At 42.6% G+C, this 16,906-nt stretch overlaps 1 protein-coding gene across 1 annotated transcript in view; it reads left to right on the top strand.

The window, feature by feature from the left end:
- The window catches only part of magixa (MAGI family member, X-linked a), a 30,721-nt gene extending 19,702 nt beyond the window's left edge, over positions 1-11,019 (top strand). Inside the window, exons 14-22 of the mRNA XM_084070109.1 lie at positions 267-330; positions 865-975; positions 1,563-1,826; positions 6,897-7,100; positions 7,453-7,532; positions 8,028-8,171; positions 8,479-8,617; positions 10,247-10,512; positions 10,615-11,019. Coding sequence (XP_083926235.1) covers positions 267-330; positions 865-975; positions 1,563-1,826; positions 6,897-7,100; positions 7,453-7,532; positions 8,028-8,171; positions 8,479-8,617; positions 10,247-10,512; positions 10,615-11,004 — 1,662 coding nt within the window. The 3' untranslated portion in view covers positions 11,005-11,019. The remainder of the gene's footprint in view (positions 1-266; positions 331-864; positions 976-1,562; positions 1,827-6,896; positions 7,101-7,452; positions 7,533-8,027; positions 8,172-8,478; positions 8,618-10,246; positions 10,513-10,614) is intronic.
- Positions 11,020-16,906: the final 5,887 nt, after the last annotated feature.

The raw sequence follows: 16,906 nt of genomic DNA, 5'->3' as shown, positions 1-16,906 counted from the left end.
AATATATTAAAATCTCAGGGAATCTGCTAGTGTGCTGTATGTGGGAGATATTAACAGCTCCTTTGGAGCATTGCCATGCAACCTATGTTGTCCTCTTCTGCCAAGCCAAGTCCAGGTCTAAATTTTCCTCCTCCATGATACTGCCATGATATTGACCATGATACTGTGTGTGTGTGTGTGTGTGTGTGTGTGTGTGTGTGTGTGTGTGTGTGTGTGTGTGTGTGTGTGTGTGTGTGTGTGTGTGTGTGTGTGTGTGTGCGTTTCAGGTCCAGAGAATTCTACAGGACCACACCAAACAAGGAGAAGTGGTTCTGCTGGTGTTCAGACCAGGTACACACACATTTGTTTTGGCAGGCACGCCACATACAGTCCTCTGAACTAGAGAGAAGACAAAAAATGACAAACAACGTCATATCTCATCAGAATAGTCGACTAGTCTTCACACAGCCAACTAGTCGACTAGTATAGCATAATAGCAAAACATTATACCCACTAAACGTTATTGTGGTTTAGAATAATGCCGTAACTAGAATTTGGGCACTAAAGTTTTTAGCACCACCTGCTTGACATTATGTACAAGAGCCCCTCTAGTTTATCTTAACATGAATAATATTATTCAGCGGCATTCAACGTTAAGCAACATGGCACTTCTGATTTCTGTTAGATTTTGTTTGGTAAACCTATGTGCGCACAGTTTCTATTCTAAAGGGAAAGAGGAAGTAACCTGTGCGAAAGTTTTTTGTCAACAACTAAAATGGGTAGCTGACTGAATAATGGGTGGACCACATTAATGCAACATCCCCAGTTCAATTCTTCACACTTTACAGGTAAAACACAAAAAAACTCTCTCCCTCTCTCTTCCAGGTCCTGCCTCTTCTCCAGTTGTCACACCCAATCTCTACAAGCCTCTGCCATTTCCACTCAGCCCTGCCTCTAACGCCGCCCATTCCCCTACTTCCAGTCCGGCAGAGCAGGGTAGGTATAGTTACTGGACTGGGATGAACTCCATTTGCAGTTTTCTGATCCGGTCTAGAGCATATACAGTATACCTTCACGTCATCAGGTGGGTGGAAACCAGGCGGAAACCAAAGACGAGCTCCAATAAAATAATACCCCTCTACCAGATTAGATTCAATTAAATTAGTGATTTAATGAAATTGTCAGGTTTCTTCAAGTGCTTCTTGGAATACTTAGCTTGGTATATCCATCTTTCATTCCAACTCGTACCGTGACTGCCGCGACTAGGCTACTCGATTCAGCATGGGGAACAAAAACAAAGTGGCTCCACAGCTGGATCCACAACTGGAAACCACTTTGTAGATAGTGGTGGCCTAGACCGGATCACACTGGTCAGTTCGGACTGAAAACCAGGCTTTCATCCGTGTGGAAAGCCTGGTGAAGCAAGGCTAGGTAGTTACACTTCACGCTAACCTTATTTACTTAGTGATGAGCCAGCGGTCTGACATCTTCGTGTTGCTCTGAATCTACCCAACTGTACTCTATAGTCTATTCTTCTCTAATGTATTACATTCTGCTCTGTTCTACTCTCCTGTCATCTCCAGTCTCTCCTCTAGCTCTGGTTCAGAGTACCAGTTTCCTGGACTCTGTACCAGTAACGCTCACCCTGGAGCCTCGTGATTGGCTGGGAGTGGAGGAGAGTGCCGGAGGACCGCCCACTGCTAGAGGGGGCGGCACAACGCTAGGAGCCATGGCCAATGAGGGTAGAGGAGTGGGGGGAGGAGATAAGATGGTGGAGGTGGAGCTACGGAGAAGGCCTGGCGAAGGATTTGGATTTGTCATCGCCTCTCAGGAATTAGCCGATGGGAGTGAGTTATGGCTTATGATTCTCCTATATCCTATAGACCACTAAGCATGTGTAGTGAATTATCCTGGAGTCCTGGAAATACTGTGTGTGTGTGTGTGTGTGTGTGTGTGTGTGTGTGTGTGTGTGTGTGTGTGTGTTTGTTTTCTTTCATTAATGAGTTGTTGTATGTGTGCATGTGTGTCCATCTCTCTCTCTCTCTCTCTCTCTCTCTTTCTCTCTCTCTCTCTCTCTCTCTGTATGCTCACCCCACCCTCCCTTTCTTTCTGACCACGCCCCCTACCTCTCTCTCCGTCTCATCTACTCAGTGTTGTTTGCCCACTCAGAGCCACCACCGACCTCACATGACCATAACAGTAAGAAAGAAAGAAAGAAAGAAAGACTTGGTCAGAGAGTTAGAGGTGAGAGATACTGTAGAGAGGGAGAGTGTAAAACATAAAAGATAGAGTAAAGAGAGAGAAACGGTGGCAGAGAGGAGAGAAGGAGCGAGATAAACAGAAAACCACAGAAACAGCAAGACAGACAGACAAACAGAAAGACAGCATGTTGGATAGGATTCAGTCTGCTCTGAAGACAGTCAAGGATGCCAAACGTAACTATTACCTGTTTACCTCTCCTTAGTGTATGACTGCCTTGTCTTGTGTGTGTGTGTGTGTGTGTGTGTGTGTGTGTGTGTGTGTGTGTGTGTGTTTACAGGTTTACAGGTTGCGGTCTTAAACCTGTTCCATTCTTCCCTATTCCCTTTTTTCTGTAGTATACTACTCTGCTTCCTTTTGTTCTATTCTGCTATTCTCTTCGATTATGTGCTGTTCTATTCTCATAGAGTGTAGTAGTGTTCATCAGAGAAAGGAATGTTGGGCAAATCGTTTCTGCTCCACTGACCTGATTCTCTACTGCCCTGTGTGTGTGTGTGTGTGTGTGTGTGTGTGTGTGTGTGTGTGTGTGTGTGTGTGTGTGTGTGTGTGTGTGTGTGTGTGTGTGTGTGTGTGTGTGTGTGTGTGTGTGTGTGTCGTGTGTATGTGTGTGTGTGTGTGTGTGTGTGTGTGTGTGTGTGTGTGTCTTGTGTGTGTGTGTGTGTGTCTTGTGTGTGTGTCTTGTGTGCATGTGTGTGTGTCTTGTGTGCTTGTGTGTGTGTCTTGTGTGTGTGTCTTGTCTGCGTGCGTGCGTGCGTGCGTGCGAGCGTGCGTGCGTTCCTACTTTCTGTGTCACATTCACAGACTGTCTGCAAGTCTGCTCTCTTCCTCTGTCTCACTCAAGCTGTGTTTTGTGTGCGTGCGTGCGTGCGTGCGTGCGTGCGTGCGTGCGTGCGTGCGTGCGTGCGTGCGTGCGTGCGTGCGTGAGTGTGTGCGTGCGTGAGTGTGTGCGTGCGTGAGTGTGTGCGTGCGTGAGTGTGTGCGTGCGTGAGTGAGTGTGTGCGTGCGTGAGTGTGTGCGTGCGTGAGTGTGTGCGTGCGTGAGTGTGTGCGTGCGTGCGTGAGTGTGTGCGTGCGTGAGTGTGTGCGTGCGTGAGTGTGTGCGTGCGTGAGTGTGTGCGTGCGTGCGTGCGTGCGTGCGTGAGTGTGTGCGTGCGTGAGTGTGTGCGTGCGTGAGTGTGTGCGTGCGTGAGTGTGTGCGTGCGTGAGTGAGTGCGTGCGTGTGTGTGTGCGTCCGTGCGTGCAGAAAATATTATATGTGTGTGTTCTCTCTATTCTCTCCCTCCGTCCATCCTTTGGGCTGCTGTGTGTGTGTGTGTGTGTGTGTGTGTGTGTGTGTGTGTGTGTGTGTGTGTGTGTGTGTGTGTGTGTACTAACACGTGCTGCAGTGTTCACAATATCATCATACAGGTCAACTTACTGAACTCAGACATTAGATTTGACTATGGGACCCATTAATAAACACACTGTTTATAGACTCACTTGAAACAATCTGAAATGTGGCTGAACTGCTGACAGTGTAGCTGGGAGTCTCAGCAGAGATAAAACTTCACCTCTCTGTCTCTTCTATCTCTCCCTCGCTCTGTTTCTCTCCTTCTATCACTCTGAGCACTGTGTGCTCTGTGTCCTGGTGTTGTCAGTTTCATGGCTTAAGCTGCGTGGTATAAAACTTTGATAAGGTTGTCATGGTAATGGGTACAGTCAGAGGTGTTGGAATGTTTCTCTGGAATGTTCCTACAAGTACCAGTATCCACTTCAGACCAGTGAACACACATGCCCCAGTAATGCACCAGTTAATACCAGTAACAACCAGTTATTTGACTATAATAACTTCATAATGACTTCTCTAGTTTTATTTCTGTCTGACACAGCCTTTCTAGTGAGGACATGCCCTCTCTGTCTGTCCTCTCTGTCAACAATGATTGACAAACACTCTGTCAGCGCTCTATACTTATATCAGATCCATACGTTTAGATTGTCAGAATTGTCAGAACTATTTAGGTCTACGCAGTCAAGGGAGGAGGCCGCAGCTACTGTTGGCCGCAAGAAGGCTATCTATCAAAAAGAGATAAGTCATTTAAGTTTTAAACACTTATCTTCAGAATATATGCAAACGTGGTCATTGTAAACCTATACAGTATGTTCTTACTAAGAAGATAAGCCAACTTTGCCATGGGGAGGTAAAGTCAACATCATATCAGCGGCAGTTTACCCACAAATTGACATTTTATTACAGTACAGTACATCTTGAACATTGTGAAATTGATATGGACTTAATTTCCTATCATAAGGTTTGACACAACTTCTTTAAGACATTTTCCAGTGCTCGTCAAGTTTAAATGATTTGTTCTTGTTGATTTCTTGTCAAAGAAAATGGCTATGATAAACAATTATTTCCATTTTCATCATCTCCTCCCTACCTTACATTTCTCCACTCCTCTGTCCCTCATCACCTCATCTCCTGTCCTCTTTTCTAATAATATTCTTTTTAATGCATCAGTCTTAGTCTTAGGATCATAACCAAGATGTCCTCATCTCTCCTCATCCACCCCCACATTTCCGTTCCTTCCTTCTCTCTCCTTTTCCCTCCTCACTAATCCTTTCCTCCCTTCTCCTCTCCTCTGCTGTCTGTCCTTTCACAATGAACATTCACATCCACATTACTCAGATATAGAGAGACTTGTACAACTTGGGGGAGTGTGTGTGTGTGTGTGTGTGTGTGTGTGTGTGTGTGTGTGTGTGTGTGTGTGTGTGTGTGTGTGTGTGTGTGTGTGTGTGTGTGTGTGTGTGTGTGTGTGTGTGTGTGTGTGTGTTGGTGTGTGTGCGCGCGCGCGCACGTGTGTGTGTTTGTTTGTGTGTTGGTGTGAAATGTTCTCTAATATCAGCACATGAGGAACAACTTGTGCCCCCTCTGAAATGACTCATCTCATATTTATAACATTAGAAAATGATAATCCCATAATAAAAAGGGAATGTGAAAGAGAGAGGGGGAGGGAGAGAACATGCACTTTGCTCTAAAAACTTTGTCTTTGAGGTTGTACTAATATTGACTTTAACTTTGTTTGCAGTGAGACAAACATAAAATTACGGATATGCAAACACACACACACACACACACACACACACAGACGTGCACGCACGCACGCACGCACGCACGCACGCACGCACGCACGCACGCACACATAGACATATACATAGACATACACACACATAGACATACAACACCACACACCCACAACAATCACTCCATCACTCTACAAAAAAGTGATCGCAAACATTGTAAAAGAGTAGGCCTGTGTGTGTTCAGTTCAGTGTGTGTGTGTGTGTGTGTGTGTGTGTGTGTGTGTGTGTGTGTGTGTGTGTGTGTGTGTGTGTGTGTGTGTGTGTGTGTGTGTGTGTGTGTGTGTGTGTGTGCACATGCACGTGCACGTGCATGCATGTGTGGCTAGTGGTTAGAATATGTGTAAGGGATTAAAAAGGGGAAGGTCTCGCACCAAGTGGACTGAAATGTATTAGTGTGTTGTATGTACAGAAATACTCTGCAAATTTACAAATAAAAGTCTGGTATTCAAAATGTACTTGAGTAAAAGTGAAAAAGTATATATAAATATAGTACCGAAAGACGCGTTGTGAGCTTGTAGATCGGCTATTTTCAAATAGCCTAAGTATGCATAGGGCTGAAGTGGTTAATGCATGTTTTGAAATAATAATCAAAATCCTAGTAACGTTAAACGTTAGTAAAATTTGCAAATAATTATAGTGAATCAAAAAGTACAATATTTGCCTCTGAGATCTAGTGGAGTAGAAGTATAAAGTATTGAAAATTGAAAATACTCCTCAAAAGTGTACTTAAGTAGTACTTGAGTAAAAGTTGCTTTCCACCACTGATCGAGAGCACATCGGTTGAAAAGGGTTAAAAAGAGGGAGACTCGCGCTCGATTCGGGAGTGTTGGCAGGTATGCAACAGCTTACATCATACTGAGGCAGGCAGGCAGTCAAAACCATGAAGAAGTCCTATCAGGAAGGAGGTGCAGTAAACTCAGAAAAAAACATAGAAACAGATAATTAGAAGGCTATTCTTTCAGACATACATACAGGTATTTGGCGGGCGTTGGTGAGTCCGCCATTGTCTTGTAGGCGCAAACAAACAGAGTTTTTGAGACGGGTCGTACTGTATAAAGTGATATATTTTTATGGGCTAGACTCTAGATAAAAATGTATCACTTCATACAGTACGACCCGTACAGTTTTGCTCTAGCTGCTAGAGCAAAACTACAGTATGGCCTAAGTATCGTAGTGCAGGGACCCGTAACATGAAAAATATATCGTTTTTTCAAGCTCCTGAGCAAGAGTTGAATTAAAATATTTTGCTGTGTATTAATCACTAACGATACATCTTAATGTACAATGTACTGAATGTACAATTAATGTACAATAAAAACAAATAAAAAAAGTTGCAGTACTTTTTCTTAGCTGTGTATAGTTGGGGAGTGGCTGTCATACCATTGATCAGAATGTCTTTTTTTTTTTTTAAATCTTGACTTTTATGCAATGTAGCACTTTGAGATTTGTGTCAAATATAAAGTGTGTTACAAATACAAATGATTATTATTATTATGATTACATTTAACACTCATCTCTCCCCATTCCTGTCCTCCTCAGCCTCCTCCTTGCTGTCCCATCGTTTTGTGACAGTTCGTCGTGGGAGTCCCGCCTCTCGCAGCGGCCTCATCCAACCAGGAGACACTCTGCAGGCAGTGGAGGGGAGGTCGGTGGTCCCCCTCCCACACAGAGAACTCACGCACATACTGAGGAGAGCGGGGAACACTCTGAGACTCACAGTCACACCCAGAAACAAAGACACAAGTGGGTAGCGCACGCACACGCACACGCACACGCACACGCACACGCACACGCACACACACACACACACACACACACACACACACACACACACACACACATACAGTACATTCAGACACACAGATCATTACCAGAATAACCATACATCCATAATGAATGCTTTTTCCAAAGTAATGATGATCTGTAATAACTTAATCATCTACACACTCATTTATACTGTACTGTACATACAGTACACACTCATGTCTGTTTAAATGCTGATTATTTCAGACTCTTTCTCTCTGGATGTATAATACGGTATGTACGTATTTTAAGTATAAGTGCTTCTTTACCTCTTCTGTCCTTCACCCTACAGATCCACCCAGCCAATCAGAAGCAGCAGAGTTAGATGTTGAAGGCAGGTTGAGGAAATCTACCAGAAGTCAGAGGTCAAAGGTCAGAATGAACTCACTTATCACTGAATGATACTGTACATTATTTCCTACGAACAGAACTACATACACTACTACCTACTAGCAAATACACACCAGATAAGCATTGTACCTACAAACAATAGGCCTACACGAACTTCTAGCAAGTACACATCTAAATGTTGTACTGACAAACAAGTAGGCCTACAGAACCTACCAGCAAGTATACTACTACTAACAAGTACACACTATAGTAGGTAAACATTATACCTGCTACAAACAAGCATTTTCTACCTACTTACAAGTATAATACAAGTATTAAGCACCCAGTAGGAATGTACTGTACATACTATATAATAAACAGTATCTAGCATGAATACACACTGCATACTGTTTTGTTTCCTTATGAGTTGGAAAATCATAGTAGTATACTTTTCTGTATAATGACAAACTACTGTGTACATACTAAATAATATACACACCAACAATCTCATCCTTGCTCTGTCTCTCTCTCTAATAGGAATCCAGATTCTATCGTGTAGATTTGGAGCGAGGTCCAACAGGTTTTGGGTTCTCCCTGCGAGGGGGCAGTGAGTACAATATGGGTCTGTATGTTCTGGGTTTGATGGAGGGAGGACCAGCCCAACGCAGCCACAAGATACAGGTAGACACACGAACACCATCAAGTGTCCAACTGCGGTAGAATAGAATAGAATAGAATGCGTGGTTGGTGTCACACCACAATGACAAATAACACTTCCGGTCATACACAAAAATAAAGCCCACGTTATACAGATATTCAGGGATATCCCTGAATGTCTGAATATTTGTATACTCATTCTAAAGTCGATGTTCACTTTGTTTACATTCCTAGCTTCAGCTCTATTCTATGTCCAGTATGAAATGTTATACAATACAATACATGAATAAATGAAAGTTTATTCTGTTCTTTTTTTTCTATTTTATTTCAGGTTAGTGACCAGCTGGTGGAGATAAATGGAGACAGTACATCAGGAATGACTCACTCTCAGGCTGTAGAACAGATCAGGAGAGGGGGACATCGAATTCATCTGGTCCTCAAGAAAGGAAATGGATATGTTCCTGACTATGGTACAATATTTACCTTTTTAGACTGTACTGTTAAATAGTATACTGTATATGGGATAATGAACAGCAAGGCGGTCATTATTGAGAAATAAGCCCAGACACCCTAAAGGGGTTTATTTCTCAATGATGACCGCCTCGCTGTTCATTATCACACTTACTACACAGCTACTGCACTTAATAAAGAAATCAATCGTTTGAGGATAAAAACAAAATAGATATAGATTTTATTGATTAATTGGTTAATTGCTTCCGCTAAACACAATAGTCCATTGGATTCTACAGAATAGGATGAGTAAATGCAGAGGACAAATTTCACGCATGTGTGAATACACATATAAGTGTATAAGTTAACAACAAAACAAAACAAAATAAACCATTTCTGCCCCATTCTATCATTCAAAACATGGCACTTTGCTCTCTGATCCTACAATACCCAGAATTCACTGTAGTCTGAGCAGTCTTTGAAGTTGCCACTCGTGGCCTCTAGTGGCAGAGGGAAATTGACTGTAGTTTTTGATGTCCGTGCGACTATGTTGACTCCTTTAGTTTAATGTCTTACCAGAACATTTGATTTCACTTGAACTTTCTTTCTCTTCTTCTATTCTTTAATGTGCTCTCTGTCCTGTCTGCATCTTTTATCACTTCCCTCTCCTCCTCTCTCCCTCCTCCGTTACTCGTCTATCTTTTACTTTCCTCTTGTACCGTCACCCTGTGTGTGTCTCCTCCCCCACTGTCCCTCTTTATTCCCTGTCTCTCTGTCTAGTTGAATTGTCCAGTCTGTCTCTATGTATGACCAACTCTAAGCAGGGGGAGCCATGCTTCTATGTGATAGGACGGACAGAGTCCACGCGGTTGGTGACCCCTCCTCCTTTACACTTTGTCTTTACTTTTATTTTTTTCATCTATAGTTTTCATTTCCTTTCTTTCTTCCCATTCTCATCCCTCCATCCTGTGTTTTCACTGATCAAAGCATGCAGCTAACAGGATTAGCTGTCATCTGTCAAGTCACATGGTAATCATATGATAGACTACATAGAATAGAAACTTTACTCTCCACAGATGTGGACATAACATAGCCTCCAGTAAATACCAAAACCTACTCGGCCCAGTCAAATCCTCCACCTCAGAGCGGTCGACACCAGGTATTTATGGGCACCAGAACTCGGCTCCGGGAATACAACGCATTCTCACTCCCAGGGCGGCAAACTTTTGACGTCTCGGGGTTACCGAACCTAGGGGGGCAAAGATTTACTATTCTGTCGATCTGTCCCTATCGGACGTATCTTGAACGGCACTGAGTCGGCTGAAGCAGACTTCGCAACGTTCAGCACGGCGAACTATTAAATTATACAATAATAAATACCCACATAGGCAGTATGATTTATAATTTATTTACAGTAAATTGTTAAATTTAGAATCTCATGGTCAGAAAAGCATTTCACCTTCATTTCATTCCATGAGTTAAATCACAAAAGGATAAAGTTCATGACTGTGTTGTTCATTGCCATGATACCATTGTTTTTATTACTGTAAACAATGGCAACATTATGTTTATTTCTACACAGCCAAATTAATATCACTGTGTGTGTATTACTGTAACCATGGTAACATTACTCCACTTTTCTCTCTCAGACCCTGAGGGGGGGTCACCGTCCCCTCCGAAGGAGCATGGTGTGGATCCAGTAACCATGACAACCGCCTCTGTCATCAGTGTGGTAGGAGAGCAGAGGAGAGGAGGAGGAGTAGAAGGAGAGAGGCAGAAGAAAAGGGGAGGAAGGAGGGTAATAGCTTCTGATCTGGATCTAGACCAGGTAGAGGAGGAAGCTCAGGAGAACCAGAGACTGGGGAGGAGACAAATGGAGGTGATGGAGGATGGAGGGAGTGAGGACGAGATGGAGGTGGAGGGAGGGAGGGAGAGGCAGAAGAGAGAGAAGAGGAGCAGAGGGAGAGAGAGGAAGAGTGAAATGGAGAGAGAGGAGGGAGAAGATAGAGAAACACAGGAATGGAGAAACAGTGGAGAGGAGGGGGGAGGAGAGAGGGAGAGAAGAAGAGATGAGGCAGAAGAGACAAACATCACCCACCCTGCAAAGAATTCTGGGACCTCTCCCTTCTCGTCCAATCAGAATGTTCCGTTCTCCTTCCTAATGCCACTGGGCGAACCCCACCCGTCTGACAGTGAGTCAGAGATCAGCCAATCAGCAGCCAGCGTGGTCGCTTGGCAGGCGGCCTCAGAATGCAGGGAGAATTCGGATTGGAGAAGCGCTGAGTCGGCCTGGCGATACGGCGAGGCCCCAGGGCCATGGTTGGAGCCCAGCCAACAGAGACTGACACAGGTCCTGATTGGTAGTCGCCTCAGGAGGCGGGCCTTAGCGGGAGGGCTTGATCTCTAATTGTCTAGCAGTATAAAGCCACTCTCTCACTGGCCGGCTCAGAAGGCTCATTTGAAGATTGAGAGACGTTTGTTGATTGGCCAGCTGAGATGGAAGGACCTGCCTTTTCTGTGTCCTATTGGACCACTCCATTTTTGGTTGGAGGATTAAAACAACTGGCAGAGACAGTTGCCATCTCCTGATTGGCCGGCTGACAGATCAGGATTATTTTTCTTTGATTGGCTAGCTCTCCCCATGTCCATACTCCCACCCTCCGACGCAGCAGGGCCAATGACACAGCAACCCTGCAACACGTAGAACCACCCACTTTATCAGCCTTCCTAACCCCCTCAGTCTCATTTTTTTGCCAGACCCAAGGGGTCGGGCTTACATGAGGCTTTGTATCTGTTTTCTCCATACATGGGCATGGTCACTTTGTCCCCCGGCCCCAGACAAAAAAGTCTGTCCCCCTTTCGTCATAGAAGGGACATAGAAGGGACACACGTCATGCGAAGCCCGGTCATTCAGATTTCAACCACTAGGGGTCTGGCAGTACCAGGTCTCCTGGTTCCCTTGTTTCTATGATTCTTCCATCCTTTAACAATTAAGCCCCTCCTCCTCTTCTTCATCTGCATTATATTGATCATAACTGTTTTTTAAATTGATTATGCAATGAAACAATAACAAAATGCATCAGAAGCCTTACATGGATGGCTTTAGTTTTATTTTTTAAGCCATAAATTGTATAGGATCAATGGAATTATGAAAGATTAAACAAAAATAATGATATTTGCTTGCTTGCTTTGGAATAAAGGATTATATGTTCCCTGATGCATTTAAAATAATACCAGAGCCATATATAGACAGAGTTAGTCCATCACCATGGTGACATGGACCACATCATAAACAGTAGCTATTATAGAAAACACTGGTCCTTCATGACAACAACAGCCATGGAATATGACTGTGGACCCAACATGGCTGCCTGTGGAGTCTACTCTGTGGATGCATGTCTCTGGGACATACCAAGTGCCTCTGCCTTCTTGTATTATTCATTGTGAACATTCTGAACCCTCTTATCACTAAGCACTCACACTGAACACTCATACTGAACATACTGAGCACTCACACTGAACAATCATTGTGAACATACATAGCATTTACATTACTCAGTACTCACTTATACTGAACATACTGAGCACTTACTGAACACTCATAGTGAACACACTAGGGCTGTCACTTCTCTATAAAATCAGAATTGAATCTATTCAAAATTATCAAAATTCTAAACAATTTGAAGAGGTAAGGAACACTCAAATGTCTGACAAAATGTCCGTATCACTTTAAAACCCCAGTTACCGTATGAGCTACTCTGTACCATATTACATCTAACACTAGGGTAGCTATATCCTTATTGTTGAGTTCTTCAGCTCTGTCACCCAGGGACACAGCTAGTACTGCTTGTTTTCTATCCTACCACGACCCCTAGTAGTGCTTGTTTTCTATCCTACCACGATCCCTAGTAGTGCTTGTTTTCTATCCTACCACGATCCCTAGTAGTGCTTGTTTTATATCCTACCACGACCCCTAGTAGTGCTTGTTTTATATCCTACCAGGGCCCCTAGTACTGCTTGTTATATCCTACAAGGACCCTAGTATTTCAGGTTTTCTATCCTACCAGGAAGACAATTGCATTCAACTGGTGTGTATACCAGTTACCTGATGTCTTTAATCGTCTGCTGTTAACCAGTTAAACATCAAAACAAAGATACATCATTTTTATTGTTTGTTAATTCAGCCTCACACGCACGCATGCACACAGTAAAAATCACTTCCATCCATTTTGTCATACTGTGACACTTTGACACCCATCTTTGTTGTGTTCATGTACAAACACCACAAGAGCTTACACAACTTACATAATTATGCATGGACGCATGCACAGACCCCCCCCCCCCCACAGACACACACACACACACACACACACACACACACACACACACACACACACACACACACACACACACACACACACACACACTTACTTTTGTCCACCTTTACCTTTAGCCCACACCTTGCCTTGATCACTCTTGCCTGTTGCTGAATCCTCTCCCAGTCTTTCTTTCTCTCCTTCGGGTCTGATTATGTAACGAGTGAATCGGGTACTTAAGGGCATTTTGATACAAATCTTCTATGCAGTGCTTTTATAACTGTTTGTTTGTTTGTTGTAAAGGTTAATGTTTCTGCCAAGTCAACAAAATGAAGTTTCCTGTTGAAAAACAAATCAAGGAATTCAGCATGCATCCTATCTTTGAATTCAACGAATTCATGATGATGTCTGATCTTTGTCATCAATGAATTCATGATGCATCTGATCTTTGACTTTGCCAAAGAGCATCAACTGTCTGAGGAAGAGAAAGTACCTCAGTTAATTTCAACCTGATCATTTCTGCCCTACAGAGACAAGCTGCAGAACCTACTTCCTGTTTTAAGGTCACTAGTTTTAGAATTCCCATCAATAACAAGCCACTTATTTGGTGAAACTTTTTTTTTGTTCTTTTCCTCTGTTTCACTTGCATCATGTCTCTGTAGGACAGATCATGTTGTTTGTCTCTGTAGGACAGAACATGATAATATGGTACAATTTTTGTCTACTCAGTCTGTGTCTCAGAGGTGGGCTGTGGACAGTTCAGAAACCTGCCTACCAGTGACATCATCGATGTAATAGAAACTGCAGACTTTCTATTCCTGTAAAGTTAGCATGCTATAATGGAAGCCATTGTTCTCACTCTAGCTACATTTTTGAAATCTTGTGTGGAAAAAGAAAACATGCCTAACGATGACACAGGCCAGGAGTAGGATTTGTTTTTACCATTTTATCATGAGCATTAGTGAGGGACGATTATATGAAGATAGGTTGAAAATGGGTGACGTCGTCCTTTAAAGGTTTAGTTTAACACATTCAATGTATTAGTACAATTTGTTCCAGAGATGTGTCATAGTGCTACTGAGTGTACAGCCAGACAGACAGACAGACGCTAATGCATCTATTGTATACCTCGTCCTCAGCAATAACAGCCTCTGGGTCCCAATGCAGCATGTAGCTTAAACATCCACAGCGTGCGTACACACATGAGCATGCACGCACACACACAAGCATGCACACATAAAAAAAGCAAAGTTGTGTATGAGAGGCAGGTTAACAATATGTTTCTACTTGACTCTCCTACTGAGACAAACAAAAGAAAGTACTTTCCGGGTTTAGTGTTTAGATTTCATATCAACAATAATTCTACCATAAATGATACTAAATGATAAATTATCTACTTCTGTAAAACAACAGGAGATAGACTTTCACCGCTCAGACAGATGGTGTTATTGGTCTCAATTAGGACAGATGGTTATGTTGTTTGTCTCTATAGGACAGACGGTTACTATTGTATGGCTCTTGTTTGCCTCTTGAGACATTGATCTTGTTCTCTCTCTCTTTCTTTCTTTATCTCTCTCTCTCTCTCTCGTTGCTGATTGTGGTGAAGGAGTGATACAGTATCTACAACCAGCGGCCTTTGATAACGAAAAAGGGCAATTGATTTAATAGTGCATACTGTATTCGAAGAAAACATTTTTTATATAGAATGCTGATGTTGTTATACTGATGTCAACAACTTCATGATTTTGTGATTTCCACCGTTTTTGCAAAAAAGAAAAAAGAAAAAATTCTCTTCAATCCCTTAACTCTGCTTGCTTGATGCAAAAAAAAGCCAACCAGCAAATCAATTTACCAATCAACCAGCCTACCCAACCAATTAGCTAGGCATCCAGCCAAATCAGCCAGCCAAACCACATGCTTTACCAAAGCCATATACAGAGAAATAATTAAGTCATAAACACCCCATTAGTACACTTTCTCTACAACTATGGTTCAGTTAAGTTCAGTTTGTTTAACAGCTAGAATACAACAACTGAATTCACAATGGAACAGAACCTGCAGTGGTTTAGATCTGGAGTCCTGGCTGTCCAAACAGGAACAAACTTTTTTTAACGTTTATTTAGCCAAACAACGTACTGGGCAAATTGTCCATTACAACCACAGTTTTCTACTGTTGGCAATCAATTAGAGAGATATATATATAGTGCCTTGCTCAAGGGTACTTTAATAGTAGTTGTTGAGGGAGTAGATAGTGTTTCCAAGCTATCCTGTTCGGCTACCGAGACAACATCACCTCGGAGACACAGAGCTAAACATACACCTGTGTGCGTGTGTTTAGCTCTGTGTCTCCGAGGGCTAGCTAGCATGCTGCACTGTGGTATTCTAAAATATTAAATGTAGCCATCATGTTGTAGCTCAACAGAGAGACTGACAGACAGCCAGAACCTTGCTATTAACCCCACTTTCCCCACCCCCACCCTAAGTGACTGATGTTTTTACAGTATAGCTACAGTTTGTGAGCGGTTTCTGAATTTTATGTAGACAGTGAACCCCTGAATGCCATGGAAACAACTCCTGTACATACAGTCGCCATGGAAACAAATGGTGAAGGCAGCTTAGCTGCTGAAACCTTGTTTTGTTTTTGTTTTTTAATGTCTAAATAAATTATTGCATCAGAGCTACAAAGTGTGCGGCTACTTCTATATTTTTATGCTTGTTTTCATTTGCCGGCACCTCGTTACTACAGGTGTGCGTTTCACCTATTTTTAACTGCATTATTGTACAGTCACCATGGAAACACCACTTCTGTTCATTCAGTCAGGATGGAAACACATCTCTTGTACACAGTCACCACGGACACACATTACATGTACAGCTTTTTAATCACTTTGTGTTATGGAATGACAATAATAATGTATGGATTCTGAATGCAGCTCAAAGGAGTTTTGAACTGAAGTAAAAAAAAAAAAAATGACTTGCAGAAGATGTAATATGAATTCAATGTGACTGATTTTGATCCATAAATAAAACAAAGGTTTGAGGATTTATCTGCCTTATGGAGTCATGTATTAACTTCACTAGACCTATTGATATGCATTGTAGCGCTCATTTTCCTCACATTCAACAAAAGTGGAAAATGGTCTGCATTTATATTCGAGTGCTTTTTTGATTGATTGATTGATTGACTTCATTAGTAAGAAATGTTTACAAAATGTCGTACAGTAAGACATTAAGGCTAAACGGATAACACAGAAAAGTTCTGGGGACTTGTTTCCATTGTGGTCCTGTCAGTGTTAAATTCAGCTTTACAATGTCAGTGTTACATTCACTTGATTCACACACCTACCTGGGGTTCAGTCAGTGTCTTGCTCATTGACATTTGGACATGATGATGAGCTGATCAAACCGTGAACCTTCTGATACCCACTAGCCGTTCTATCTCCTAATGCACTGGCTCTCAACCTTTTCATGCCGCGACCCCCCATAACAATCATATTTGAACTGGGGACCCCATAGTTTGTTGATTACTTTTGATGCAGTAATGGTCTTTTTTCTTTTCTTTCTTTTTTCATTTATAGGTCCCCTTTGTGTGTCAATGTGATGAGACGTCATCAAACGACAAGTTGACTTGCAAAAATCATATTGTTTTTCCTGTTGTTCTCAGTGTAGGCCTACGGCCTTGCTTTTACCTCATGTGCTTTAAATTATGCCAATAATATGCATGTGTCATAATTCCTAGTTTGAGTAGTACTGTATGTAGTTTATCATTTTGTAGTAGGGGGGCCTCATCAATGACTCAAGCCCAGGGGCCTCTACAACCCTAAATCCGGCCCACGACTTACAGTTAGAGTTATACAACTAACAATATTAAGATAGGGGCTCAGCTCTTAATAATAAGACATCGCTCACCAGGCTGATGAATCCAGTAGTCTATACCAGGGGTCTTCAACCTTTTCAGGCCAAGGACCCCTTAGCTGAGAGAGAGATGAAGCA

Source organism: Gymnoscopelus microlampas (assembly GCF_963454915.1).
Source record: "Gymnoscopelus microlampas genome assembly, chromosome: 10".
In the NCBI taxonomy this organism is placed as follows: domain Eukaryota; kingdom Metazoa; phylum Chordata; class Actinopteri; order Myctophiformes; family Myctophidae; genus Gymnoscopelus; species Gymnoscopelus microlampas.
The sequence above is the reverse complement of the archived record's forward strand: the minus strand, read 5'-3'. Positions and strand labels throughout refer to the sequence as shown.